The sequence below is a fragment of the Notothenia rossii genome, assembly GCF_949606895.1.
Source record: "Notothenia rossii genome assembly, chromosome: 3".
In the NCBI taxonomy this organism is placed as follows: Eukaryota; Metazoa; Chordata; class Actinopteri; order Perciformes; family Nototheniidae; genus Notothenia; species Notothenia rossii.
The window spans coordinates 10,761,772-10,777,712 of record NC_136901.1 but is presented as its reverse complement, the minus strand read 5'-3'; the positions used below and the strand labels follow the sequence as shown (position 1 = coordinate 10,777,712).

The 15,941-nt window shown below is 42.9% G+C and overlaps 1 protein-coding gene across 2 annotated transcripts; it reads right to left on the bottom strand.

Annotated features, from left to right (window-relative positions):
- Positions 1–10,578: 10,578 nt before the first annotated feature.
- Positions 10,579–15,880, bottom strand: nfkbiz (nuclear factor of kappa light polypeptide gene enhancer in B-cells inhibitor, zeta). 2 transcript variants are annotated; one of them, XM_079668754.1, is made up of 11 exons: positions 15,398–15,880; positions 14,633–14,738; positions 13,736–13,824; positions 13,089–13,378; positions 12,473–12,578; positions 12,248–12,394; positions 12,049–12,112; positions 11,801–11,970; positions 11,619–11,723; positions 11,255–11,422; positions 10,579–11,125 (listed from the first exon to the last, which is right to left on the bottom strand). In XM_079668754.1, exons 2-11 carry the CDS (start codon positions 14,691–14,693, stop codon positions 11,084–11,086), a joined length of 1,242 nt encoding a protein of 413 aa, XP_079524880.1. In that variant the 5' UTR covers positions 14,694–14,738; positions 15,398–15,880; the 3' UTR covers positions 10,579–11,083. The 2 variants fall into 2 exon arrangements, with proteins under 2 accessions (XP_079524880.1, XP_079524881.1); XM_079668755.1 differs by having other exon boundaries at positions 13,089–13,372.
- Positions 15,881–15,941: the final 61 nt, after the last annotated feature.

The following is a 15,941-nucleotide window of genomic DNA, read 5'->3' as shown; positions in this document are numbered from 1 at the left end:
AAACAACAAGACTGTCACAAATGAAATAGCTCAGTGGGATACAGCGCTGCTCAGGTGAGCAGGAGTCTTGGGTTTGATCCTCATGAGGTCCGTGCAGTTTACAGTTTACACTTTTTTCACAGTCTAACCATCCAAAGTAGAGAATGAATTTACCAAATGAGATGCAACAGTCACTGGTCAGTTGGCTCAGAGGGATAGAACACAGGTTAGAAAGTCTGAGGTTGTGTGTTCGAGTCCTCGTGAGCTATAGTGATTTTTAAAGTGCTTTGCTCCAAATGAAGAAGATAAATGCGCCCGGAGCACAGGTCTTCATGTACATGTGTTGGTGGCCGGATTGGGTCTGTTCTCTGCATTAAGGCGCCGGTGTCGAGTTCAGGTCTGCTGCTTAGCATGTACGGGGTTCGAGACTCGGAGTAGCTGAGTTAGGCACACTAAGTGAGGCAGGTAGTACATACTAAGTGAGGCAGGTAGTGCACAGTAGATGAGGCAGGTAGTTCAAACTAAGTGAGGCAGGTAGTTCAAACTAAGTGAGGCAGGTAGTGCACAGATGCAGCAGGTAGTTCTAAGTGAGGCAGGTCGTTCATAGTAAGTGAGGCAGGTAGTGCACAGATGCAGCAGGTAGTTCATAGTAAGTGAGGTAGTAAGCGTAGCATAGGAGAGGCAGGTAGTGTAAGATAAGAGGAGCAGGCAGTGTAGGAGAGCGGAACGAGTAGATCAGGATAAAAATAGCAAAAAAACTTTTTTTTTGCTTTTTTTTCAGATTTTTGTTTCTTTTGGTCCTAAAAAGCAGCACCGCAGCCGTAGGGGGGGTTTCAAACCCCGGCATCTAGGATTCTTCCTGGCTCACTGTGCACCTGCCCAACCAGGTGAGCCACTGGGTCATACAAAGAGGGAAGGTTTAAGTTATATTTATAATGATGAATAATAATCACCTTTTAAAAAAAAAAAAAGAATGAAATGTATTTTATACGTCATTATTAATGAGTTTTAGAAACTATTTATGATTTTCTAAAGGCATTTCACATTTTAAGGACATTATTTGCTAATTATTGTGAATTTAATTAACTTTTCTATGTCTTTTTGCTGTTTAATGATTTTCTGCTCTGACTTTTTAAAAAACTTTTTATGAAAAATGTAATTGTTTTTTGTAACTTCTCTTTGGCAAACATTGTAATGAAATTCTTGTGACTTTTAATCATTCTTATGAATTTTTTTGGTATACTATATGCTATGACTTTCCTATGACTTTTATTATGGCACACTATGCTATGACTTTTTCTGACACTAAATTACTTATGGCGTAGAAAACTATTACGGCATTTCTAAAGTTTTTACTTTCCTAAGACTTTCTGAACACATTTAAAGGTTTGAGCTTACTAAGACTTTTAAATGCCGTACTTTACCACGAGTGGAGGAAGAAGAGAAGAAAAGAAACCCGGCCGTCCTCAGATTTGTTCCAGAAACTCTGGACTCATCTTAGGGAGAAATGAAGAGAGGGAAGACAGCGTTAGGATTTTTCTGGTTTAAGACATTTTAAAAACGATTTTTTTCTCTTTACTTTTTCAGGTATTTATTGTGCATTTTTAAATATTTTTGACCTCGGGAAACAAATATTTCGTCAAAAAAGTAAAGCGTACAGAAGGGTTGATGTTATCTCAGGGACTGATGGCTGCTGTATTTCTCTACGTTGTAATTGTTTCCCTTTTCATTATTTATAGAATATTTAGAGTAGTTGAATGTATTCTTTCTGCATTAAAGGTGGGGTAGGTAAGTTTGAGAATCCGGCTCGAGATACACTTTTTGTTATATTCCATGGAATGCTCTTAACATCCCGATAGCAATGAAAATCTTAAGTGCTTTGACAAAAAATCCATAAAAAGATTTCATCTGTGGAAGCCGTGGAAGCCGTAGTACTGTAAAAAGCACGACCAATCATTTTAGCCAGCCCGGCTAAAATAACTGGATGGCCGACCTGCCTGTCAGCCTTCCATCTGTGCACAAATTTATCCCGTGCCCTCATTGGTCACGTGCGCGTTCGTGTGTGTTGGAGTAGGAGCTCTGTAAGGAAGTGGCAGATTTTTTCCGGGTGTGTATTTTCAAATTCTAGCGCTAATTTCTCCAAAATTACCTACCCCACCTTTAAGTACTTAAGTACTTTTTACTGATTAAACATATATATTCTCAATAAACATCAACATGATTTTTTATGACAAATACAATGATACATTTGTCACGGTTTCCTAAACTATGAAATTAAATCAAGCTATTCTACATCAGGATATGTTTGAGTTAGCCGGTTGGCCTAATCCAACATTTACGCGCTCTCGCTAAACTGTACTACGACGCGGGTTATCAAGGGGATCGCTCAAGCCAGCCGTGTCCTGTCTAGTTAGGTGTGCGTTCACATGAACATGGAGAAGCATAGCCTACTGACAGCGCCGCGTCATACTTCCTGAATGAAAAGTCAACTATAATATTAGACATATGAAGAAGTTAAACTTTAAACATCCATGACTTAAACATTTTATCCAGAATAAAAGCCACATAGCAACCTGCAAGGTGAATACAGCTGGTAAAAGAAAAAGTGTTTGAATGCGTACATTAACAGGTTTATGATATCACTGCCCCGTCTAAGACACGAGTGGATCTGACTTTAATTACATTTGTCTTGAGTGTTTCGTCAACATAATGTGTTGCTTAAAATAATACATCTGCAGTAGCCTATGTGACACTGTGATTGTTGCACGGCCAGATACGGCTCAGCTGACTCAGATAAGGAAATATGATACATTATGATGTGATATGTCGCGGACTGTACTTAATGTTACTCTGATCCGGTTACTTATGTTGTGGCAGATATTTAAGTAAGCTTTCTTAACGCTAATGTTATAATAGTCAGATTGCTCTGAAGATTGGAGGTGATATTCTATTAATGTTCACGTTCACACAGTCGGTGATTTTTGCCGACCGTCTTTCCTGCAACGGCATCTTTTCTGTATTTTCTTTCTCCTGTAATGTGACTTGATCGCTTTAAACTCCGCACACTGAGCTCTGATTGGTCAGCAGGCAGTGCTTTCACTGAGTTGAGCTCTTAACCTGCAACTAAACCCTATCCGGGGCAGGTTAGCCGCACAGCATAAATTACCATGGAGATCTAGCCTGCTAAAAAGAGAACCAGCTTCGTAGGACCGGAAACCCAGAGTTTTCCTAAGTTAGCCGGCTAAGCGAAAATCCTGCTTCGTAGTATACCCCCAGCTCATCGTGACTCATACTTAAAATAAAGGGTCCAAAATATCCTCCTCCCCCACTGGTTTCAGTGATTTGAAGATGATAAAACAGCTTTACATTTGTCAAAAATACCTGTCAGAAAATAGTAGATAATGAATCTCATGTATTTCAACAAGTAGCTTCATAGATGTTACTAAAGGTGTTCAAAGTAAATCCGTTTCTGAACACATTCAGGAGACTGATGCACCACAGGAGATTTCAATTATCTTAGTATTCAGGACAACAAACATGTTGGCACAGAAAGCTTTTAAAATTAAAAACATAAAAGGTAAACATTAAACTATATAAATACAATATACATGTAGTGTCTTACATAAAACAGTACTGTTTACGCTACGCCATTGTGAGGTTGTAAACACGGAAGTGGAACGTGACAAAAACACATTCAGACCTTTCTGATAAATGTTAGCGTTACTGTGAGTAAACCTGACCCACGCGTAAAACAACAACACTGCCTTCTAACAGTTTACTTACCAATGTTGACGGGATAGCAGAATGCGCAGGTTGTTTGTAGAGAAGGGAAAACGTCAACAAGTTATTCCACACCGGTGCCGTGCTGCTTCTCTGCACGATGAGACTTCCGGGGTGTTTCCTCCAGAGTGACTCTTTCCTGCAGAGAGGCTCAGCTGCTGAACGCATCACATGTAAACAATGTAGTAAACTATAATCTAGTAGTTCTGCAGCAAAACTGTGGATTAAAAAGGGATAAAAATCAATGTATGGAAGATTCATGCAACGCTGACGCATGCGTAAAGTGGATAGATCGACAAATTACGCACACCTTTACCTCAATGAAAAAACAGATAGGCAGTGAAAAGTAAGTACATTTACTCAAGTATTGTACTTAAGTACTTAGGTAAAAAAGTAGTTCCATTTAATGTTACTTTATACTTCTACTCCACTGCAGTTAAGAGGCAAATATTGTATATTCTTTCTTGTATATTTTAACACTCACAGTTACTTTGTACATATAAAATGATAGTTACGGCTGTAACTACGGTTCTATGAGTCCCGTTCAGCAGATAGCTGGTGAAGGCTGTGTTCCCGCACGCGCTATCGGCTACGCTACATCTGGCTACCTACAGAATGGCTCATTCATGTAGCGCCTGTATGGCTTCTCTTGAGCCCGAGAACGGCCACAAACGCTGCCCCTCTTGCCTCGGCCTCCAGCATCTAAGAGAGGCTCTCACGGTAAGCGCCTGCATGAACTGTAGCTGCATGCCTCGGGCGGCGGGCGCTCAGAGTGGCTAGAATCACTGAGGTGGAACGTCTGGCAGCAGCCAACGGACACCTCTCCTTGTCACATCCTCCTCCAGATCAGTTCGGCCGTCCCCGGTGACTTGAGGGAGCGATGGCTATGGGTGCTCCCCCCAATAGGAGGACTAGAAACAGGCTGTCCTCTAAAGTGGATCAGCTAGCCGCCGACATGGACATGATGAAGTCGCTCCTCTTGGCCCTTCAGCCAGGGACCGGTATAGGGGCTGCTAGCGTGCTGCCTGCCCCTCCTTTGGTTGGCGCACCTCTGTATGAGGATGCCTTGTCGCTAGCGGCTTCGGATAACCTCTTCAATGAAGAGACGGAGGACGAGGTCCCGCTCGAGGAGGCTTCCCTCTCCTCTGCTCAGGATTCTCTGCAGGGCGCGGAGGACGGCTCCATGGCGGCCATTATTCATACGGCCCTGGCGCACTTGCCGATTCTGGTTCCGCAGGCCGACTTTGCTCAGGCTAGCGCCTTCTTCAGGCGTAGCCCTGCCCCTGTCCCCCTCATCGGTCCTCATTCAGAGGAGTTTCCTGAGGGAGCTCCATGCATGCTGGAGGGACACCAGGGCCCTCTGCCACGCTGGCTCCGATGCCCGGACCTTGGCTGCCTTGCAGGATCCGGCGAGGGTGGGGCTGTGTGGCATGCCACCCATTGAGCCTGCCATCACCTCCCTGATTCTGGCTCCTGACGAGGCTCTAAGGCCTGAGGCCAGGTGCCCTCGGCCTCAGTGCAGGGTCACAGACGGGCTGCTCTGTAGGGCCTACGCTTCCAGCGGGCCCAGGGGCCGCTCTAGCAGCCGCACTCAGCCACCGGCTTACAGGGGTGGTTTGCAGAAGTCCCAGCGGCCCACTCAACCACCTCCCAATGACTTTTGTTTCCCAGGTCGCCTGCCTTCCAGGCGGCCTCGTGCCTCAGAGCCTTACTGGCGCCCCCCAAGGGGCTCCAGGGGCCGGGGAGCTAGGTCGTCGGCTGCTTTTCCCAGCAGCAGCAGCTGGGAAAAGCAGCTACCTGTACTTCTGACCCCTGGGTGGTTTCCACCCTAACCCAGGGATACGAATTGCAGTTCCGACGCCGGCCCCTAGCCTTCGGCCGGGTCAGAATGACAGTTGTCAGCAATCCGGCGAAGGCCTTAGCTCTGGCCCAAGAGTTGTCCGTCCTCTTGGCCAAGTCGCAATCGAGCCAGTGGACCCTTTCCTTCAGTCTGGGGGGTTCTACTCAGCGTACTTTCTTGTGAGCAAGAAAGTCGGCAGATTCTTTCCAGTTCTGGACCTCAGAGGAATCAACAGATTCCTGAAGGTACTGCCCTTCCATATGCTAACCACAGCAGACACCCTTCGTGTTGTCACACAGGGGAAGTGGTTTGCAACCGTGGACTTGAGGGACGCCTACTTCCACGTGCCAATTGCATCCCATCACCGGAAGTTCTTGAGGTTCGCCTTTCAGGGCCGACATTATCAGTTCCGGGTGCTTCCCTTTGGTCTCTCCCTCTCTCCAAGGGTGTTCACCAGGGTCATTGCGGCAGCGCTCGCTCCCCTGCAGGCACAGGGCGTGAAGGTCCTGCCGTATCTAGACGACTGGCTGGTTTGCGCGCCGTCCGAGCCCAAGTGGCCCAGGATACGGCGTGCCTCTTATCTCACGTAGCCCGGTTGGGTCTAACAGCAAACACCGGGAAGAGTTGCCTGGATCCTTCCCAGCAGGTCACTTACCTGTGGATGGTACTAGATTCCATGAGGACTGTGTTGCTCGCACTCATGCACTTTTTACCCCAACTGGTGGGCAGGCATGCGCTCGTTCGTTCGGACAACATGTCCGCCGTTGCCCAAATCAACCACCAGGTCCGCACAGCTGCTCCGTGTTTCACAGAGCCTCTTGCCTCGGGCGCTCCCCCGCCTCGCCAGTCTGCGGGCAGTCGTTCTGCCAGGAAATCTGAATCAGGTCACAGATTTCCTCTCACGGCACAAGCCTCCACCGGGGGAGTGGAGGCTTCACCCAGAGGTGGTGGAGACAATTTGGAGCCTTTTCGGCAGGGCCGAGGTGGACCTCTTTGACTCGGAAGAGTCGAGGCACTGCCACCTCTGGTTCTCCTGGACATAGGTGACCAGCCCGATGGGCTATCAATCTGTCAATCCATTCCGTGTCCGGGCCAGGTGAGGTTTCCAGTGTTGAGTCAAATTAAGCCGCAGGTACGCTCTGGCGCACGACTGGCCGGACATTCTCCTGTATATCTTCCTGCCACTTTCTCTGATACTTCACACGCTTCAGAGGGTCCTTACTCAGGGGCACAGGCTCCTTCTGGTCGCCCACCGCTGAACGGGGAGAGTCTGGTTCCCACTACTGCGGAGTCTCTGCTGCAGCCCACCATGGCGTCTCCCCGACAGGAAGGACCTTCTGTCACAGCTCAAGGGTCAGATTTGGCATCCTGACCCTCACCGCCTTCAGCTCTGGGCTTGGCCTCTGCGGGGCCCAACCCACTGTTGAGTGGTGTCACGGCATCTGTCAGGGAAACTATCCTGAATGCCAGAGCACCATCCACTCGAGCACAGTATGAGTGCAAATGGAAGCTCTTCTCCCACTGGTGTTTGAGTAAGGCTGAGAATCCGGGGCATTGCTCAGATGGCTCGGGTGTTGCCCTCTGGCCGAATGTGGCGTTCCTGCCCAAGGTGCTTCCACTAGCCCACTCCAATCGGCCTATCCAGCTAGCACGCTTTAACATTCCACAGGAGAGCGGCACACCTGAGTTGCTGTGCCCTGTGCGTGCGTGTCTTTAAAAATCATAAATAGTTTCTAAAAGTCATTAATAATGACGTATCAAATAAATGTCATTCTTTTTTATTTATTGATTATTACTCGTCATTATAAATATAACTTAAACTTTCCCTCTTTGTATGACCCAGTGGCTCACCTGATTGGGCAGGTGCACAGTGAGCCAGGAAGAATCTTAGATGCCAGGGTTCGAAACCCCCCTGCGGCTGCGGTGCTGCTTTTCAGGACCAAAAGAAACAAAAATCTGAAACAAAAGCACAAAAAAAGATTTTCTGCTATTTTTTTTTTATCCTGACCTACTCGTTCTGCTCTCCTACTCTTCCTGCCTCTCTTATCATACGCTACACGACCCTACGCTCACTGCCTCACTTACTATGAACTACCTACCTCATCTACTGTGCACTACCTGCCTCAACCTGCCTCACTCAGTATGCACTACCTGCCTCAACCTGCCTCACTCAGTATGCACTACCTACCTCATCTACTGTGCACTACCTGCCTCACTTAGTTTGAACTACCTGCCTCATCTACTGTGCACTACCTGCCTCACTTAGTATGAACTACCTGCCTCACTTAGTTTGAACTACCTGCCTCATCTACTGTGCACTACCTGCCTCACTTAGTATGAACTACCTGCCTCATTTAGTTTGAACTACCTGCCTCATCTACTGTGCACTACCTGCCTCACTTAGTATGTACTACCTGCCTCACTTAGTATGCCTAACTCAGCTACTCCGAGTCTCGAACCCTGTACATGCTAAGCAGCAGACCTGAACTCGACACCGGCGCCTTAATGCCGAGAACAGACCCAATCCGGCCACCAACACATGTACATGAAGACCTGTGCTCCGGGCGCATTTATCTTCTTCATTTTGAGTAAAGCACTTTAAAAATCACTATAGCTCACGAGGACTCGAACACACAACCTCAGACTTTCTAACCTGTCTTCTATCCCTCTGCGCCATCTGGCCAGAGGCATTGACGTTTCGTAGAGCTTATGGCCTGTTCATTTGGGATTTTCGACCTTAAAGATTAGTGTACCTGAAAAGCCTCAAACCCACAACCTTCAGTCTCACAGTCTGTGCTCTATACCTCTGAGCCAATTAAGACAGTGAACTTTTGTTTGGTAGATTATGAGACAAATAAAAATGTAAAAAAGGAAATAAAAGAAGTCATAGTGCAGTCCATCTGAAAAAAACTGTCCTTGCAAGTATGTCACACAATTGTGCCACCAACTTTTAAATGAAAAACTCTTCTTTACCTCATTTTGAATGTTTTACCTGAAAAACCAGTGGAAATAAAGAGGGTTGAATCAAGAACCTCCAGTCTTCAAGGCAGTGCTTTATCCCAGTCAGCCATTTGACCTGGTCCATATGTGTTGCGTTTGGTAATATAATTCCACACGTTGGGTCTTGGACTCCAGAAATCCCTGCACCTCATGGGGATCGAACCTTAAACCTCAGTTTACCTGAGCAGCGTAGTATCACTCTGAGCTATCAGATCGGAGACAGTCGTTGTCCAACTGTCCAAGACTTTGTTTAAAAAAGGAAATGTAAAAAAAGTAATTGCGTAGTTTGTCATAAAGCTGTGCTTAGAACAGTTACCATGGACACAAGTAAATATAAAACTCTGCTCTTCTTTAATCTGGATGTTTAATATCACTGCTCCCTCTAAGAATCAAACTCACAACCTCTGGTCTTCTGATCCTTCTCATATCACTCTGAGCTAAACGACCTGAGCGCTCTGTCCGTTTTCTGTTAGAGAGTGTCTCTTGGTAGGGGTTGTGAAACAAAGTCAATGTGAAGAAAGTCATAGTATAGTACGTAACGGAATGGCACCACCACCACATGTTAATGTAAAACTGTTCTCTTTGCTTATATGAATTCATTATATCGGGTGCTTGACCTTAACAGCCCCTGCAAATGATAAGCATTGAACACTCAACCTCCTGCCTTCAAGGCAGTGTGTTATCCCTGTGAGCCATCTGACCTGGGTGGACTCTGTGTTGCTTGGTAATCTAATTCTACACTTTGGGTCTTGGACTTCAAAAAACATTGGTACTGGGTGGGTGTTGTATTTGGAAAAATCACTGCACTTCATGAGGATCAAACCTAAGGCTTCAGTGCTTCAGGACAGTCTTGTATCTCTCTGAGCTATCAGATATGAGGTTTATTGTAGAGTTTGTGTCACAACCTCTGCGTGTTTGATTAATTTATTATGGGTGTTAGACCTTAAAAACCTAAGTATCGAACACACAGCATCAGCTCTACTGAGCTTCCTCATAAGTCCATGAGATATGAAATCTCATAGAAACAATATAATAACCTTTCAAAGTAAATTTCTTTGTGGTCGACCCAAGTAGGAACCAAACACACAACCTCAGCTCTACAGACCAAACATCTTCCACTCTGAGCTATATGACTGAACACACTTCACAGTTGTTAGGGACACATTTGTTCTTCTTCTGTGGGAAATTGGACTCATAAAGTTACTGCACCTAATAAGAATCAAACACACAACCTCAGATCTTCTAACCTAACATCTATCACTCTGATCTGTATGATCAGATGCTTTCCATATTTGTGTTAGAGCTTTTGATTTCTTCTCTCTTGGTGTTGGATCTAATGATAAATTGATAAACATATTGCACACTGTGGGAGTTGAACTCACAACCTCATGCTTTCTGAGGGCTTCTTTATCACACTGAGCTAATCCATCTGACAGGCAGTGTTACATAGAAATACAGTATGCAATAAGAGCAACTCGTGAAATAAGTCATTAGTTTAGGAGTGGAGCCAAAAACGAGGAGTGAGATGGGGTGGGTCTTAGGGGATACGCGAGAGAGAGAAGTCATAACAAGTGGTACAGGACAGGTAGACGACGTGTTTTTCAGATGGAAAATGAGCCAAACGCGAAAACGCAGCAGCATTTGGATGCACTTCAACCAAAACCCAGGCAGTGATAAAGCGCACCATTTGTAAAGGCAAAATATCCTTTAAAGCAGGGTCAACACATAATCTCCATCGCCACTTAAAAACACAGTATGCGTGAATTTCATTAAAGGCAAGGCAACTTTATTGACTTACAGAGGATAAATTCAAAGTAGTACATTCACTGACATAAATGACATGGATATGGCGCCACCTTGTGTCGTGTTTACAATGCAGATTATTGACATTAGGTCTGGCAATACAGTCAATCATTATCCTGGTGATTATTTCGCAGATAAACCCCGCCCCCTTTAAAAAACACAATCACCTCTTAAACTTTATTGCACAGTCATTTTATTTCCAAATGTAGGTTTTTACGGCTTGTTAACACAGAGTATGAATACACAAACTGTTCAACTGCAATATTAAACATTGGAGGAAATGCATGAAGAATTTTAAAATAAAACACCAAAATGGAACATTTTAAAATACCAAACATGTTAACTAATTGATTATATAATATAATAATTAAAAAAAAATCTTTCACTTAACCAAAGAACTAAAACCTCTTAAAAAACTGTTTTATTAAAAGAAAGAAAACACACACAACTATAAAAACTTCTCAGAAATAATCATAAATCACCCAAAACAAATATTGATTTACAGAGCATATTCCCAATCCTTAATTAATAAACAAAAATAAATTCATACCCTCACTTTCTCCTTGAGCATTACATGGTAATGAACAATAAGCATGTTTCACTGAAACAACCAGCATCTGCCTTTTTTGGCAAATAATATAATAATAGATTGGACTGTCTGACTGACAGTGTTTCTGAGCTTCACTTAAGCATGTAAATATTTCCTTTCAGCAACTGCTGCACCTGAAAAAAATGTTAAGAAATCAGATCAGCAATTAATAATTTGATGTTTCAACAACTTACAGTTCTACACACTTATACTTAATAAACATACAACCGATTATTGCCTTTGTTTGAAGGGATCAGAATTACCTTTTCCCCAGTGGGTCCTCTGGGCACCAGCTGACACGGCAGTTCATTTTCAAAGTTCCTGGCCCCGGGGTCCGCACCTTTCCTCATCAGCAGCTTCACAGCTTCCACTTGACGTTTATGATTTTGCAAAGAGCTGACTATGTGCAGGGCCGTGTTGCCGCTGAATGTCTGAAACGTACAGAACCGCACATTAAATAACGTGCAGTGTGTGTGTGTGTGTGTGTGTGTGTGTGTGTGTGTGTGTGTGTGTGTGTGTGTGTGTGTGTGTGTGTGTGTGTGTGTGTGTGTGTGTGTGTGTGTGTGTGTGTGTGTGTGTGTGAGTGAGTGAGTGAGTTTCCCTTTGATTGCAAATACAATGACTAACCTTAGCATTTAGAGCTGACTGCGGCTGGTCCAGGAAAATGTTGAACAGCTCCACGTTTGCCTCCTCGGCAGCCATGTGAAGACACGTCCTTCCACTTTTTTGATCCTGCACAAAACAATGCAAGCCTCAAAGTGACGCGACAAGTGTGACATGTACCAAAGTCAAATGATTTGAATAGTTACCTTCGTCCCACTGGAGGCTCCCGTAAGCAGGAGAGTCTTGATACACTTGACGTACATGTGTGCCCTCTGCGCCAGCTCCTTTGCCATATATGAGCACAGATTACCCAGAGTCCTCAGCTCTTTAACCACAGCGTTATGAGACAAGACAGCTGCATGCAATGGAGTTAAACCTGAAAACAGAACAGCAGGATTAAATCACAAGGATACTTCCTACAAACCAGCTTTTAACTTCAATAAAACATACTCACCATCATAGTTGAAGATTTCAATATCCACCTGCTGACCAGTCACCTTTAGGGTCCTGCAGATGCTCTGTTGAAAATAGGTCAGAAAAGTAGCTTTAAGCATTTGAATGGGATAAAACGTTATGAATTTGAAATGAAAACTGTTATTATTAATTGCATCGAGATGCTGCAACAATGTTATGCATTTTCAGTTATTTCCTACCTGCAGGCTGAGAACATGTCCTTTCTCTGCACACAGATGCAGAGGGGAGCGGCCCCACAGGTCCCTGGTGTTGATCTGAGCCCCGTGCACCAGCAGGTCCTGGACTATGAGCTGCTGGTTGGTGGCAGCTGCTATCTGAAGAGCCGTCTGTTAACAAAGATCATCGCTTTACTCATCTGCATTTGATGTGTGGTGAACACAGATAAGCTACTTCAGTGTTTGTACCTGCCCATTGTGTTCTTTGATGTCCAGAGAGCCACATTGAGACATTTTGGCAGCGATCACATAAGCCAGAGCTCGCCTCCCTTGTGCTACTGCTATGTGAAGGACTCTGGCCGTTGGGAAAGAAAAAGAGCTATCAAAAATAAATTCACATGCACATCCATAATGTTAAGGTTAATTTGTTCAAGGCCGAATTATAATATTTATTGGGATAGAATAGTGACTTGAATGCCAAAGGTCAACAAAATACCTTTGGGAAATAATAAATTACAACTTTATTCTATTGATATCATGACTTCATTATAATTGAATCACAAATTATATAATTGAACAGCTATTTTCTTTAAATATTATTTTATTATTAATAACTTATCATCATAATATTACAACTTTTTTTCTGACTACCCTCATTAATTCATGACTTTATTAATCCAATATAAAAAAATGTTCAAGTCAATCATTTCTTCATATTTTTTATTCTCCTAAAAATCCAAACTTTGTTCTTTTAATAGTACTTTACGATATGACTAGCCAAAATAAAAATATTCCTTAGAGAACCAAGCCATGTAGGATATGTTTCTGAATATGCACACATTTGAGCCATTTCATCAATACTTACGTGTCTCCATCGGCGTCCTGCATGCTGAGCAGCTCAGGAGAAACCTCCCCGAGCCTCTGCACCTGCTGCTGGATCTGCCAGTGAAATAAAGTGAGCTTCCCTCCATCAGCAGGAGTGGGATGTTGCAGTTGTTGAGGGGAAGTGTGGCCATTTTCAGGAAAACCATTACTTATATGGGGGTGTCCCGGAGGGCCAAACAGCTGAGGGCTCACGTCGACGTCAATTGCTTCAGACTTTGCAGTTTTTAATTCATGCATGAAGTTCTTTTCGTCCTGCAGGCAGTTCTGTTTCTTAAAGAGAAGCGTATCATGTATTTTAGGGGATTTTGAAGACACATTTGCCACTGCCTGCATTTGTATACTAACAACTTTCACTTGTGGAGGAATGCTTATCCTCTTCCTCATACTGAAGACACATTTGCCACTGCCTGCATTTGTATACTAACAACTTTCCCTTGTGGAGGAATGCTTATTCTCTTTCCTCATACTGAAGGAACTTCCTCATAATCAAAACTAGAAAAATGTAACATTTGATAAAACACAATTAGTTAAGTTGATTGCAACATATCCTGGGAAAAAACCAAACCCTACATTAACACTTGCTTTAAAGCTATCTTAAACATGTCTTTTCATGTTGCTGTGACTTACGAAGCGCCTCATCATGAGCAATTCCTTCACAGTCTTCTTGTGCATGGCGTGGGCGTATTCTGGTGGCCTGGGATCAGCGATAAGGAAGCCTGAGAGAAAGAAAAGGCCTGTTTAACAATCCTCGAAGCATACTTGCATTCAATGTATTGGGCAAACAAACATGGGTGAGACAGATAGTTTGCTCAAGTCAAAGTGCCGAAGAAATTGTTTATTAAAATTCCAGCAAATGAAATTGTCCTTGTTAGTGTAAATAAGTATAGGGAAGCCCTGAAAGGCAAACGAGAAAAAAAATCAGGCAATCCCTTTCTAAGTCTGATGTAAATAGTTTTCTCTTATGTGTGTATGATTTAAAACAGGTTTAAAAAAGTCAGGTAATATATAATAATAGTTTGTATCATCTCGTTTTTGCAGATGATACACAAACACAGAAGAGAAGACTCTAAATGACCAGACCTAGAAAATCGATAAACTAATCAAATGTATTCAGGGACCTTTATAGAGCATACAAACAGGGAAAAACGTAACTCTGTTATATATGAAATGTATCTGCTAGTGATAAGTAGCAAAATATTTTAAAGTACAATACATGTAACTTAAACGTATCCTGTTCAAATACAGAGTTAATCAAAGGTAGAAAGTGTGTAGTAAAAATGTGGCTTATCGTTTTAAACGCAGGCCTTCACTTGTTTACTTTTGGGTCTAAAAAAAACGTCTTTCGCCAGAAGGTTAAAGTCAAGTGTGAAGTGTTCTCTAATGTCGAGTGGGACTAACACAACACAAAGACTTCCTCATTCCCTTGTGTACTCAACACAATGCATCAAATGTTCAGGAACAAGCAGATAAAAGAAGTATGTGTGTGGTTTTCATTCTTTCATGGATTTTATAATTTAATCTGGCCTTGATTCTGGTTGAAGTTGGCCCCCATTGGTAGAAACTCGCTCCTTCTCGGATCCAACATGTGTAAGGAGTTTTTTTTACTGGACTTTTCCCTTGTCCAATAAACCTGGAAAGCAAAGTGTGTCTGTCAGCAGAAGTGTCAAACACATCGAGTGATAATACAATTAAAAAAAAGACTGACTCAACAACAGATTGAGGAACAACCGCTGCGAAACACCTGGATCTACTTCCTGGTTTCACAGGTTCCAAAGGTGAGTTAACTTAATTTCAAAATAAATGTCATAAACATTTAAAAAATAAACCATGGAGAATAAAAAAAAGGGTAAATTCAGTTGTATCATTCGACAAAAAGTACGTTTTCCCATTTAATTGTAAGCTGATGCTCAAATGAGGATGTGCTTTTTTTTTAAGAATATAAATTTAATTCTGCTCTACAAAAACTATGTGCATATTAATCACAATATTAAAAACCTCATGCGAGTTTAAAGTCCATTTATTCAGCGGAAAAACAGGGCATACAGGTTCAGTTATTATGCAAAAGAGCTCAATGTGTTGCACAACCACGGTACAATACGGCCTTTATAAGTCAATGAGTAGCTCAACTGCAGATCAGATAGAAACGTTCTTTTAGCAAAGTGAAAGCAATAGTTTTATATTTTTAAACAACATTTCTCTGCTAGTTTTCCATAAAGCACACAAACAATGCTTTTTATAATGACAAGTGACATTTAAAAGCAAACAGAGTAAATTAGTGGTAACACTTACTTCTCAAGTTCTACAGAGTGAGGACCCGCAGGCTGAAGCCTCCGTGTTGTAGAGGTGGAATACTAGTGAAAGAGCACGAGTTGAATTACATGGATGTGTTGTTGGCACTAACCACTCCCCTTTTGTCAACTCCGGAGTGTTGCCCATATATAACCCTCAAGAAAAGCAGGTTAGGCCTGGCTGCAGTCCAAAAAAAACACCAGCTTGTTGTGTTGGCACAGACAGAAAACTTCTGTTATTAAAGAAGTGAGAACGGATTGGCAGAAATTGGAAGCCTTCCCAAGTTCTGTCACACACAAGTTTTATGACTTTGTTTATGCTATAATATTTCCTAATAGCTGGCTACTCACTCACCTTTGTTCCTTTTTATGTAGTTGTTATATATAATATATATTACAATGTGTTATAATAAATGCATTAAAAGGTGATTACTTAAAAAACTATTTTCCATAAAGAAAGCACATTGTATTTCAATTGAACAGAATCTAAAATATATTATGAAATGAGACCTTATAAAATGTTTCATTAGTTACAATTCATTATG

Excerpts from the sequence above, each read along its gene's own strand:
- nfkbiz (XM_079668754.1), bottom strand. The coding sequence starts at position 14,693 with ATGTTGGATCCGAGAAGGAGCGAGTTTCTACCAATGGGGGCCAACTTC. Across the intron at positions 12,113-12,247 it reads GACATGTTCTCAGCCTGCAG|AGCATCTGCAGGACCCTAAA; the intron begins GTAGGAAATAAC and ends TATTTTCAACAG. Across the intron at positions 11,724-11,800 it reads GAGCCTCCAGTGGGACGAAG|GATCAAAAAAGTGGAAGGAC; the intron begins GTAACTATTCAA and ends TGTTTTGTGCAG.